The 13,948-nt window shown below is 42.9% G+C and overlaps 1 protein-coding gene across 1 annotated transcript in view; it reads left to right on the top strand.

The window, feature by feature from the left end:
• LOC309522553 (lysozyme C, milk isozyme-like) overlaps nt 1–13,948 on the top strand; it is a 41,121-nt gene that overhangs the window by 17,300 nt on the left and 9,873 nt on the right. The window contains exon 2 of the mRNA XM_082205926.1: nt 11,516–11,674. Coding sequence (XP_082062052.1) covers nt 11,572–11,674 — 103 coding nt within the window. The 5' untranslated portion in view covers nt 11,516–11,571. The remainder of the gene's footprint in view (nt 1–11,515; nt 11,675–13,948) is intronic.

Raw genomic sequence — 13,948 nt, 5'->3', positions numbered from 1 at the left:
GGGGGTTTGCCCTGCCAGATTTGAGGCTATATTATGAAGCTGCAGCTCTCTGCTGGCTGAAAGATTGGTTTCTTCTTGAGAACACTGATGTCCTAGATCTGGAAGGGTTTAACAATGCTTTTGGATGGCATGCATATCTGTGGTACAACAAGGTTAAAATTCACAAGGCTTTTAAGCACCATATTGTCAGAAAGGCAGTGTTTAATGTCTAGACAAAATATAAAGACTTATTAGAGAACAAGACCCCAAGGTGGCTGTCACCAATGGAAGCCAAGGCTCAGAAAAGACTCAATATGGAGGCCGTATGGCCGAAACATTGGGAAATATTAGAAAAAGAAGGAGATACTTGGAGACTGCAGAATTTTGAGAAATTAAAGGAAAAAGTGCGAGATTGGTTACATTACGCTCAGACTAGGGAGGTTTTTAATTTGGACAAAAAAACAGGTTTCCAGGTGGAAAAATCTAAATTAGAAACAGAACTGTTAGAATCTAAGACCAAGGTACTTTCAAAAATGTATAACTTGCTGTTGAAATGGAATACTCAGGATGAAACGGTTAAATCAGCTATGATAAAATGGGCACAGGACATTGGGCACAATATTATGTTTGCTGACTGGGAAAAGTTATGGACCCGACCGGAGTGAGGTTTACGGCATGTAATGCCTTGAAAGAAAATATTATGAAAATGATATATAGGTGGTACATGACCCCAGTCAAGCTTGCAAAAATATACCATTTGCCCGACAATAAATGTTGGAAATGCAAAGGAACTGAAGGAACATTCTTTCACCTCCGGTGGACATGCCCAAGTGTTAAGGCATTCTGGGAAATGATCTATAATGAACTAAAAAAGGTATTTAAGTATACCTTCCTGAAGAAACCAGAGGCCTTCCTTCTGGGCATTGTAGGCCAAGGGGTGTTAAAGAAGGATAGAACCTTTTTTATGTACGCAACAACAGCAGCAAGAATACTTATCGCAAAGCACTGGAAGACACAAGATTTGCCCACGCTGGAAGAATGGCAGATGCAACTGATAGATTACATGGAACTGGCAGAAATGACTGGCAGAATCCGGGATCTGGGAGAAGAGACGGTGGAAGAGGACTGGAAAAAGTTCAAGGACTATTTACAAAAACATTATAAGCTATATGAATGCTAAGAGAATGCATGATAGAAAACAACATGGCATCAGAATTCTAGTTGTATGATGTATGAATAAGTGATGATAAAGAAAAGGATGAAACTTGAAGTAATATTATGTTTAAGTAAAGCAGTTTTATATATGATAAATTATTGAAAATTTGGGACATAATATCTGAGAAAGATAAAATAAGAATTGAAATAAGGCAATAATTTGCTGCTTATAACTATATGGCTGAGAACGCAGGAAAGGGTGATGTGAGGAAGTCCAAAGATTATGAAAATAAGATTTGAGGATAAATTGATTTTGTTGTATTTTTTCTTCTTATTTTATGTTCATCTTCTAAACTTTTTCTGTTGTCTTTGTTATGGTGTATGGTGATGGTACTTTGTATGTTTATTGGTTTGTTTTTTCTTTGTTCAAAATATGCAATAAATATTATTATTTTTTAAAAAAAGAAATTTTATAACCACTCCAGCATTGTAAGCAGGCAAAGGACAGGAACCTTCATGATGTGGCTCTCTACACAATGAACTTGCTTGGCCTTCCTTCGTTCTGAGAATCGAATAAATCAGGAAATATCAGCTCTTCTGCATACAGACTGTCTAGGCTATTAGAGACTGACTTATTGCTGTTGCATCAAAGAAAGAACCCATTCATTATTTGAGGTCACTTATATTTTGCCATGTGCATCTTTTAACTCAGAGCACTCTTACTACAAGGTGATTCTGGGAAGTTCCCTGCTGCAAATGTGTCCTAAGGCCATAGGGCACTGCAGACTTTCCTCCCTGAGGGCTAAGCTATGGGGAGTAATTGTTGGATTACAACTCCCACACTCCGTAACCTTTTACAATGCTTGCAGACGGCAATGGGAGTTGTAGTCTAACAACAGCTAAAGGGCCACAGATTCATCTGCTGCAGTGGAGAGGGAGGCCCACCAGAGGTGAAGGACACCCACCCCCTCATCCTTCATTGTGGTTGTGGAAACTTCTGTAGGACTTCTTCCTCTGTCATCCATGGGGAAGAGGTGTGTTGGGAGAAGTTCCCCGCAACATGCCCCAAACATACAAAATACATCAGTCCTAGAGCAGAAGTTTCCATATCCATCTGTCCTTATCTGTTGGCACTTTGCTGGGTGGGATGAAAAGCATGTTCAGAGTGCGATGAGAGAGGCTTTGTACCTGTAGGATCCAAGGGTGGTAATATATGTAAGCCTGAAAGTTGGTGTACCCAAGTCCTGCCCTGGCTGATGCAGGCCTGTTTATGCCACCGATTCCTCTTTCTGCCCACCATAGGATTGTTCTACCAACATTTAACATGCATTATTTTTGAAATGTAAATAGCAGCAGCTGAACCTGATTTCACCTAGAAAGTGTAATTTGACAAAGCTTTACCTATTCTGGAGGAGCATATTTCATCTACTTCTGTCAAAAGGGAAAAGTTGTTATAGACATTTTTAAATTTCCAAATAATGGAGGTGGGGAAATGAAGTGAACCTGAAAACTGTAAAGGCCACCCTAGCAGGAAAATCACTTTACTATCATTCTGATATTTGGAAGGATACATGGCCTCAGAAAGTGTGAGCCCTTACTCTCAGATTCAATTCTGCCACAAAACAAAAAGTTATAGAGGTTCCCTTAAGAAAAAAAATACAATAAACTTTAGGGGTGTCCTGTGCAGAAGTCTCTGAATCTATTAGCTTGTAATTTGCAATGGAGGCTTATTCTGCCTGCAAATTTCATCCACTACTATCAAGGGGGAAAAGTTATAGTTATGTTAAAATGTCACAGTAGTGAATGGAGTGAACCAGGCAGTGTACAAGTGTCTTGTATGGAGGTGGGCTGCTTTCTAAAGGGCTGATTCAGGGTCTGAACTGAATCTTGTGGTTGGTTCACACAGCTCACATTGAATCATTGCATTATTGCTGATGGTTTCAAAGTGTCCCTATAAGTCACATATAATTCTTCACAATTAATCACTCTTCGTTATGAGGACTTCTCAGAGTTTGTTTTGTGACTTTATGGGGAAATGAACTACTGGCATGATTTTAGTGATAGCATTGTGAATTTAACAGTTGCTCCTTTGCAATTCTTCAGTGCTATTTCTATATTTCAACCATTCCTTTTGTTTCACTGGAAGATTCAGACCTCTTGCATTGCATGGTCTTAATTTTGCTGAACAAAATGTGCTTGTAGATTCATAGCCAATCATAATATATGGTCTCCCCCCCCCCAACTGTCTAGTATCCTCTTCATCAGGCTTCCTTAGCAATTTTCCTGACCCTTATGTTTGTTTGGGATTTGTTTCAGATCTTTACTTAGGAGATACCCTCACAACTTGTTGGAGCTTGCTTTGGTGGTTGTGGTTGAGGAATGGTATTTGACCAGGGCATTTTACCTACACGGGTGTCCAGTGCTTAGTTGCATTGAGGCATGGTTGCTGCTTTGCTTGGGCAAGTTCGAAAGCATGTCAAAGTGCAAGTAGATAAATAGGCACCGCTCCGGCGGGAAGGTAAACGGCGTTTCCGTGCCAGAAGCGGCTTAGTCATGCTGACCCGGAAGCTGTACACCAGCTCCCTCAGCTAATAAAGTGAGCTGAGCACTGCAACCCCAGAGTCGGCCACGACTGGACCTATGGTCAGGGGTCCCTTTACCTTTATGCTGTTCTCTTAGGCCTAGTTTACTATTGTTTGCCTTCACCCTCAAAGGTACACTCCTCCATTGTTTCTTGAGACAGATGAATGCCAGCTCAACTCTACTATGGGACCCAAGAAAGGACAGGGAAGGTCTAACACCATCCAACCTCCGGCAAAGCATCCTCCCCACCTTCTTGCAGGGCAGCAGCTGAAGGAGGAGCAAAAGAGTTTTCTTGTGTGTGTGTTTCTTGTGGCTGATTAGCTGCTCTCCCTGTGCAAAGATGGAGGACCACTGTAGCCACCCCCAACAACACGTTTTCAAGATGGAGGGTGAGGGAACAGCTGCAGTTGCCTGTGGTTCCTGCGCAATGTTTGCCATCTTGCCAAAGGTTGCAGGCTACTTTACCTGCAGCAAATGTATGTTAGAAGACAAAGTCCAGCAACTGGAGGAACGTGTAGCTACGCTCCAAAGAATTAGAGAGCTGGAGCTCTTCTTGGAAGCAACAGAGAACACCGTCTCCACCAAGGAGGAGACAGGGGACACCCCTGAGAAGGAGGCTAGTTCACCAACGCAGGTGCCAGATATATGGAGAAACGTGACTCAAAGAAGTAGGAGGCCCAGGGTTCGCTCTGATTGTTTAGAAATACACAATCGCTTTGAGGTCCTCTCCCCCAGCATGGAAGACGAAGAGCAGACTCCATTTGAGGATCTCTCCCTCGTCACAGTCGATCAGGTATATGAAGACGAGCAGCAAAGTCAGTCCTCAGGGAATGTGCAGGCGACCTTGGAACGGACAGCTCACTGAAGAACCCCAACCAAACCTAAGAGGAGGCATGTAGTGGTGATAGGGGATTCCCTACTGAGGGGAACAGAAGCAGTGATCTGTGGGCCTGACAAGATGTCTTGGGAGGTGTGCTGTCTCCCCGGGGCTAAGATCCAAGATGTAACTGAACGACTGCAAGGAATCATAAAACCCACTGACAAATACCTCTTCCTCTTGGTTCATGTGGGAACCAATGACACTGCAAGCAATAGCCTCCAATCAAAAGAGACTACGAGGCTCAAAAGATCAAAAAAGACTACGAGGCTCTGGGCAGGAAATTGAAGCAATTAAATGCACAAATTGTCATCTCATCTGTCCTCCCAGTTGAACAATGTGGCCCAGGGAGATAGAGAAAAATAGTGGAAGTGAACAGCTGGGTTCGCAAATGGTGTAAACAGGAACGGTTTGGATTCTTAGATCACGGACTGCAGTTTCTTGAAGATGGACTTCTGGCAAGCGATGGGCTGCACCTCACAATGGTTGGGAGGAATGTTTTTGCCAAAAATCTCAGAAACCTCATCAGGAGGGCTTTAAACTGACTAATGTGGGGGAGGGAGACAGTGCTCCTGAAGGTAGGAGTCTATCAATTGATGAAGATGATCATCCAAATGTCATAGACCAAATGGAGCAAACAGCACGCAGACCTAGTGGTGGGAGGAAAAAATCCTTAAATAAGAGACACGGGGGAATGATTAATGGACTTCAATGTCTGTACACTAATGCGCAAAGCATGGGAAATAAACAAGATGAGCTTGAGCTCTTGGTACAGCAAACTAAATATGACATAATAGGCATCACTGAAACCTGGTGGGATAAGTCCCACGATTGGAATGTAATAATGGAGGGATACAATCTATTTCAGAGAAACAGACCAGACAAGAAAGGAGGAGTGGCGTTATATGTCAGGGATGTGTATACCTGTGAAGAGACCCAAGATTTAGAACCTCAAAGCCAAAGTGAGAGCATTTGGGTAAAATTAAGGGAGAGAAGAATAACAGAGACCTCATTGTGGGAGTTTACTATGTGGGAATGTTCTGGGGTGCAGGAGAGGATATATTGACTAATTATGTCCTTATCCAACTTGTGCTAACAAGTTCCCAAAATATCAGCAGAGTTTATAAACATTCCCCTTTAAGTTCGCAACGGTAACATGTGCACAGGTTCGCTAGAACCTCTATAATAATTACTCTGGTAATTTCCCCTTTTGTTCCCTCTTAAAATACAAGACACGACACAGTCTTTATAAAAGTATAAAAGAGTTTACTCACGTTCTGTTCACAATATGATCCCAGAAGGCAGACAGCTTAAAAAGGTTACATACATTCAGAATCTATCTTGTAGCAAGATAGTCCTTATCTCCTCTCTTGGCTGGGAGCCAAGAGAGCATCCTTAGATGTTTCCTCATCGAAGGAAAATGGCAGAGAGAGAGAGTGGCTGCCTGCCCTGTGCTTTTGTCATTACCTGCACAGGCGAGGCCACACCCACCTCTGGTCACATGCGGAGGAAGTCCGTCCCCAGGAAGTTTACCTGCTTGCTGGACTGACATCCCTCCCCATGTTCTAACATGTACACTCTAGGAATGTTGTCATTGACTGCTCCTGTGTTTACATCCCACATACTATAGATCCCCAAGCCAAACGGAGGACATAGATGATGCCTTCCTGGAACAGATGGCCAAGCATGCAAAAGGAAGGGAGACAGTAGTAATGGGGGACTTCAATTACCCGGATATTTGTTGGACGTCAAACTCAGCCAAGAGCATAAGGTCAAACAGATTCCTCACTTTCCTTGCAGACAACTTCATTGTCCAGAAAGTGGGAGAAGCAACAAGAGGAACAGCCATTTTAGATCTGGTCCTAACCAATGTTGATGACCTGGTTAGTGGGGTAGAAGTGGAAGGATCATTAGGCGCGAGTGATGATGCTCTTCTGAAGTTTACTATACAGCGGAAAGGAGCAGCCAAGCATACTAGGACTCAATTCCTTGACTTTAAGAAAGCCGACTTCATAAAACTTAGGGAAGTGCTGGGTGAGATCTCATGGACACTAATACTAAAAGGAAAGGGAGTTCATGTTGGTTGGGAGTTTGTTAAGAGGGAGATACTAAAAGCACAACTTCAGGCAATACCAATGAGACGGAAACATGGAAAGTGCCTAAAGAAGCCAGGGTGGCTATCTAAAGAACTTTTAACTGAGTTAAGATTAAAAAAGGATGTGTACAAAAAATGGAAAAGGGGGGAAACCACCAAGGAGGAATTCAAACAAATAGCCAGCACATGTAGACACAAAGTCAGAAAAGCTAAAGCACAGAATGAACTCAGGCTTGCTAGAGAGGTTAAAAGCAACAAAAAAGGCTTTTATGGGTATGTCCGTAGCAAAAGGAAGAACAAAGAAACAGTGGGGTCACTCAGAGGAGAAGATGGTGAAATGCAAACAGGGGACACAGAAAGGGCTGAACTACTCAATGCCTTCTTTGCCTCAGTCTTCTCCGATAAAGAAAACAATGCCCGACCTGAAGAATTTGGAGCAAATGATTCAGCAGAGGAAACACAGCCCAGAATAACTAAGGAGATAGTACAAGAATACTTGGCTAGTTTAGATGTATTCAAGTCTCCAGGGCCAGATGAACTGCATCCAAGAGTATTAAAAGAACTGGCAGATGTGATCTCAGAACCACTGGCAGTCATCTTTGAGAATTCCTGGAGAACAGGCGAAGTCCCGGCAGACTGGAGGAGGGCAAATGTTGTCCCTATTTTCAAAAAGGGGGAAAGAGAGGACCCAAATAATTACCGCCCAGTCAGTCTGACATCAATAGCAGGGAAGATTCTGGAGCAGATCATTAAGCAAACAGTCTGTGAGCACCTAGAAAGGAATGCTGTGATCACCAATAGTCAGCATGGATTTCTGAAAAATAAGTCATGGCAGACTAACCTGATCTCGTTTTTTGACAGAATTACAAGCCTGGTAGATGAAGGGAACGCAGTGGATGTAGCCTACCTTGATTTCAGCAAGGCATTCGACAAGGTGCCCCATGATATTCTTGTAAAGAAGCTGGTAAAATGCGGTCTTGACTATGCTACCACTCAGTGGATTTGTAACTGGCTGACTGACCGAACCCAAAGGGTGCTCATCAATGGTTCCTTTTCATCCTGGAGAAGAGTGACTAGTGGGGTACCACAGGGTTCTGTCTTGGGCCCGGTCTTATTCAACATCTTTATCAACGACTTGGATGATGGACTCAAAGGCATCCTGATCAAATTTGCAGATGACACCAAACTGGGAGGGGTGGCTAACACCCCAGAGGACAGGATCACACTTCAAAACGACCTTGACAGATTAGAGAACTGGGCCAAAACAAACAAGATGAATGTTAACAGGGAGAAATGTAAAGTATTGCACTTGGGCAAAAAAAATGAGAGGCAGAAATACAAGATGGGTGACACCTGGCTTGAGAGCAGTACATGTGAAAAGGATCTAGGAGTCTTGGTTGACCACAAACTTGACATGAGCCAACAGTGTGACGCGGCAGCTAAAAAAGCCAATGCAATTCTGGGCTGCATCAATAGGAGTATAGCATCTTGATCAAGGGAAGTAATAGTGCCACTGTATTCTGCTCTGGTCAGACCTCACCTGGAGTATTGTGTCCAGTTCTGGGCACCACAGTTCAAGGAGGACACTGACAAACTGGAACGTGTCCAGAGGAGGGCAACCAAAATGGTCAAAGGCCTGGAAACGATGCCTTATGAGGAACGGCTAAGGGAGCTGGGCATGTTTAGCCTGGAGAAGAGGAGGTTAAGGGGTGATATGATAGCCATGTTCAAATATATAAAAGGATGTCACATAGTGGAGGGAGAAAGGTTGTTTTCTGCTGCTCCAGAGAAGCGGACACGGAGCAATGGATCCAAACTACAAGAAAGAAGATTCCACCTAAACATTAGGAAGAACTTCCTGACAGTAAGAGCTGTTCGACAGTGGAATTTGCTGCCAAGGAGTGTGGTGGAGTCTCCTACTTTGGAGGTCTTTAAGCAGAGGCTTGACAACCATATGTCAAGAGTGCTCTGATGGTGTTTCCTGCTTGGCAGGGGGTTGGACTCGATGGCCCTTGTGGTCTCTTCCAACTCTATGATTCTATGATTCTTCCTTGGGACATGAGGGCTCTGTCTCATTTGAAGGTTGATTTTACTTTGATAGGGTCTTGGCCATGGGATGTTGGCCATGCAATTTAAGTCGACCCAGAATTTGGCTGGATCAGGTTGGTGCAATCCTGGATCAGCCCAGGTTGGATCAGGACTACCCAGAAGGGGCATTGTTCTGGCAGAAAGGGCATGGGGATGCATAGGCAACCTGTGTGTATCTCTTTCTCTCCTCCTCCTGCCCATGAGTTTAATTAGGGTATAAAAGCCTGATTACATGGCATCATCTCCTTTAGGAATGGCTGAGAATACTGATGAATTTGGAAACAGTACCCAAAATTACGTCAGCTTATGTGTTCTTTCTCAACCTGGAACAGGAATTTGGTATGCGAATATGATAGATGTTCACTGTATTTTTATGATACAGTGCCCCCCACATGTTCCTGATGTTTCCTTCCATTGAAATGAAAGGTGTAGCATGATGTAATGGTTATTTAATGACATAATATGTTTGGAATTAGTGGGCAGTGAGACAAACAATGTTCTTTGCAGAAGGCAAACTGCAGCAGACTATAAACAGCACTATCCATGATGAATATGGGATGGACAAGAAAATGATGGCTTCTTACATCCCCAACACCTGCCTACTGTATTCCAATATGGCAAATTTTAACAGTCAGCCCAAGTTTTAGTTTTGCACTTGGGAGGGAATGATTTGAGTTTGTTATAAAACCCAAACATGCATTTTGCAAGCAAATAGGTATTTTAGGGTGATAAGGCAGAGATAGTTGTGGGTGGGATCTGCAGGATCCCGGGCAGGCTGAGGTAGTAGGACTAAACAGAGGATTGCCTGTCTTTTGTGGTGGGAAGATGCAGAATGTTGACTAATTTGAGGGGAGGGATCCGGTGAGCACCATTAGGCACCATTTACTAATGGGTGTTGCAGAGGCCAACTGCTAAGGACTTGTGAAATGTCTGGGCTAAATACAGAAGATAAGCAGAGCTTGCTGGATCAGGCCAGTGAACCCCAAACAAGAAGCCCCCAGACAGAATCTGACTGCACCAGTGTTTTACCCTTTCATTCAGAACATATTTGAGGCTAAGCTGCCCAATACAACCGAAGTTGTGGGGACCCAGGGCCACCAAGCTGACCTTAGCCGGCTGAGGCAAAGGGCAATGAATGACGGCATTCATTCCCCTTGCCCTGGCAGAAGTTGGCCCTCCCAAAACAATTTTTAGTTTAGTTTCCTGCACTGTGGTTCAACCCACACTTGTTGCTTTGTCTCTTATTTCCCTGTTCTGGTTGTAAATTCAGCTGACTGCTGAATCTATCATCTATCTTGATGAAATAAGAATTCCAAAAACAGACATCCTCATTTTCAGCCCAAGTCCCCAGATAATAAAAAGGCTGGTTCTTGGGGCATATTGTCACATCACTCTCCAGACAGCTGCAGCCATGAAAGTTCTTATCCTTTCCATACTCAGCCTCCTCGCTGTGGCAAATGAGGCCCGTTTGTTTGAGCGCTGTGAGCTAGCAGGCGTTTTGAGACGATATGGGCTAGATGGATTCGGAGGCTACACCCTGAATGACTGTGAGTTTTGTTTGCTGAGTGCACAGCTTCATTGGAGTTCTTTGTATGGATTTATGCTTGCAATGGGGTACCTTCCAGGTGTTGCTGGATTTCAACTCCCATTGGTCACATCCTGTGTTACCAGTGAACATAGATGATAAGAGTTGTAGCCCAACAACATCTGGAGGGCAGCAGGCTTTCAGGGAGTGTTTTGATATTTTTCAGCTGCTCTTTCCAGTGTTCTCATTTTCAAAATTTGCTTTTGAATCTTACAATCTGAAACCCTCTTGTATGACCTCTTAGGGAAAGGAGAAATGCTAGCATCCCCATAAAAATGCTGCCTTCTTGCTTGCGCTGCTGCCTAAAGAAGCTCATCCTATTGGCAACCAGGGTCTTTCCAAGTGTGGCCCCCACTCTTTGGAGAAGGCACACAGTCATGGTACATGCTGAAAACTGACATGCTCACTGACTAGTTCCCTTGCCACTGATGTCAATAATTTGCTTAGGCAACCTTTCAGTTACATTTTGTACTAACTGTTAACACTGCTGGATATATTTTACTATTGTTTGTGTATTCTTGATTAATCTTATTATAAACCACCTTGATGATATATAAATTTAAAATAAATTAATAATGAGAAATAATAAACAAAGTGGTACTGATGGTACTGATACTGTGAAATGTTTACATGTAGTGTTTTCTGCTCAGAAAAAAATGAAGACTGCAAAAATTATAATCAAAATAAAGAATGTCAAAACTGAAAATAGTTAATAAAAAAGTGTTGACATAATTGAAGTTTGGTGGAATGGAATGGAAAACCAAGTTAGTGATTTGAATATTCTACATATGGTGCTTTAGGGTTTTCATAGTCCTTCCTGTGCATTATCTGCCTCTCCCTTCCTGCATGATGCCCCAACACCTGACAGCCCCAGATTGATCTGGGCCATCCAAGCTGACCTGCCGTCATCTGTGGATGCCTTACCTGACTTGACTGCCAGGATGCCTTTGAAAAGACTGGATTTGGCTTGGGCCTTGGCCAAAGCCCTGGAATCCAGTGTATTCAAGACCATGATTCAAATCTCTTAACCACAATGCTTGTACTACAGCATTTTCTGGTGTGCAATCTGTGCAAATTTTCTTCTTAAAAAAGTACTGTATGTTTTTTCGCCAGCTTTCTAATACCCATGTATGTATTTTCTTTCCCCTGCCAGGGATTTGTCTGCTCAGTGCTGGAGGCGGTTTTAGCACTAACCCCCCAGTGATTGCCATGGGCATGCGCCGATACTATGGGCTGTTCAGGATTGACAATCAATACTTTTGCAGTGATGGGACCATAGCATCACGTAATGTCTGCAACATGCTCTGTCAGCGTGAGTGACATGTTTTTGCTTTGTATTATGTGAACTAGCAACTTTCTGTCATTTTGCAATTTGGAAAGAAAGAAGTCCACATTCATAGACATCTTGTGCATATTACTCCGTGTAAAACACTTTTGTACATGTTACTGCACAGTATATGAGCTTCACTGGCCAGCCATGAGTTCCAGTCTTATGAGAGAAGAAGAAAAACTTTGTCTACTTTCTCCATGCCTTGCATCATTTTATGGACTACTATCATTCCTCTGTGGGTGGCCACAGAGCCTAGGACTTGCCAATCAGAAGGTTGGCGGTTCGAATCCCTGCGATGGGCTGAGCTCCCGTTGCTTGGTCCCTGCTCCTGCTAACCTAGCAGTTCGAAAGCACATCAAAGTGCAAGTAGATAAATAGGTACCCCTCCGGCGGGAAGGTAAACGGCGTTTCTGTGTGCTGTTCTGGTTTCTGCTGGCCACATGACCGGAAGCTGTACGCCGGCTCCCTCAGCCAATAAAGCAAGATGAGTGCCGCAACCCCAGAGTTGGTCATGACTGGACCTAATGGTCAGGGGTCCTTTTACCTTTACCTTTACTATCATTCCTCTTATTACTTGACCTTTCTATAAACTAAAAAGTCCCAAAGGCTGTAATCTTTCCTCATAGGGGAGTTGCTCCAGCCCCTTGATAATTTTGGTTGCCTTTCTGAACATTTCTCAGCTTTACAATATCTTTTTTTGAGCTGAGGCAATCAGAACTGTACACAAGATTGCAAATGCACTCACACAATAGATTTATATCGGCAGTTTTATTTACCGTTCCTTTTGTAATGATCCCTGGCATAGAATTTGCCACACACTGGGTCGACACCTTCATTATCTTCTACAACTTCAAGGTCTCATTCCTGGTCAGACCCCATAAATGTATAGGGGACATATGTAAATAACAATGATAAATTAATAAATAAATAAACAATTGGGGAACCCAACATGCATCCCTTTTCACTTGTTTTCATTGACTTGCATTTGCCATTTTACTGCCTATTCTCTCAATTTGAAGAGGTCCTTTTGGACCTCCTCACAATCCTTTTTTGTTTTTTTGAACAATTCGAGATCATTAGCAAACTTTGACAACTCATCCCTGTGGATGTGGCAAATCCCTGTTTATGAGCAAGTTAAAAAAACACAAATCCCAATACTGATCCTTAGAGGACTTCACTCTCTACATCTCTCCATTCAGAAAACTGCCAAATAATTTCTGCTCTTCATTTTCTGCAATTTAACCAATTTGTGATTCACAATATGTTCTCCTCATATTCCCAGACTGCTAAGCTTACTCACGAGTCTTTAATGTTGAAAGCTTCTTGAAAGTCCAGATCACCTTTATCTACTTTCTTATTGACACTCTCCAAGAACTGTAATAAGTTTGTGAAACTGAACTTGCCCTTGCAGAAGGCATGCTGGTTTGTTCTTCTATATGCTTAGTTATTTTATCCTAACAATGCTTTTCACCATTTTTTTCTGGGACAGACATGCTAACCAGCTTGTAATTTCCAGGAGTCCCCCTGAATCCCCTTTTTAAAAAGTTGGTGTTGCACTGGTTACTTTCAATGGAGGATGATCTTGCAAGTCATCATTTTGTAGCTGGCTCTGCTTCCTCTAGTCATTATTTTGCACCCTGGCTGGAGCTTGTTCATTTTGAGTTCTACAAACGAACAGTAGATTTTGGATACCCTTTGCTATAAATCATAATGAGAGTCAATCTGGGCCAAATTTTGGGCTGTAGATTTTAAATGGACAATTATGTGGCTTGGCAATCACCTGTGATTTGTCAGCATTTACAAGCAGGTGCCCAAGTTTTTCCTGGATTTAAGTGGTTCCTTCTGTGTCCAGAGGTGATGATGCCCTAGCTTGTTTTTGTTTGTAAACTTCAGGGCTTGTTTCTTTATGTGTGGATTTGTTCTGGACACATACAGACAATGGAATTTGCAGACTCTGAGGGAAAGGGAAGACAGTCTGAGAAACAGGAAGCTAGCAGGAAGATGCCCCCAGGCCCCAAGCTTTTTGAAAAAAGGGCTCCCTGTTGCAAAGATTAATTTGCGATGCAGTTGAAATTTAACTGTAATAAGTGAAAGCACCTAGTATAGGTTTTCCAGTAGACTGCCTAATCCACATTTAGTCCACTCATCATGTCTAAAGAGCAACAGCCCCTGAAACAAGCAAGAGCTGCCATAATTAAGAACTACAGTACTTTTTACTGTATCGTTTTTGTGCTATTTCACAGTGACATCCAGAAG

Source organism: Podarcis vaucheri, assembly GCF_965113315.1.
Source record: "Podarcis vaucheri genome assembly, chromosome: 17".
NCBI classification, from domain to species: domain Eukaryota; kingdom Metazoa; phylum Chordata; class Lepidosauria; order Squamata; family Lacertidae; genus Podarcis; species Podarcis vaucheri.
This window is presented reverse-complemented; position numbering and strand designations above follow the sequence as displayed.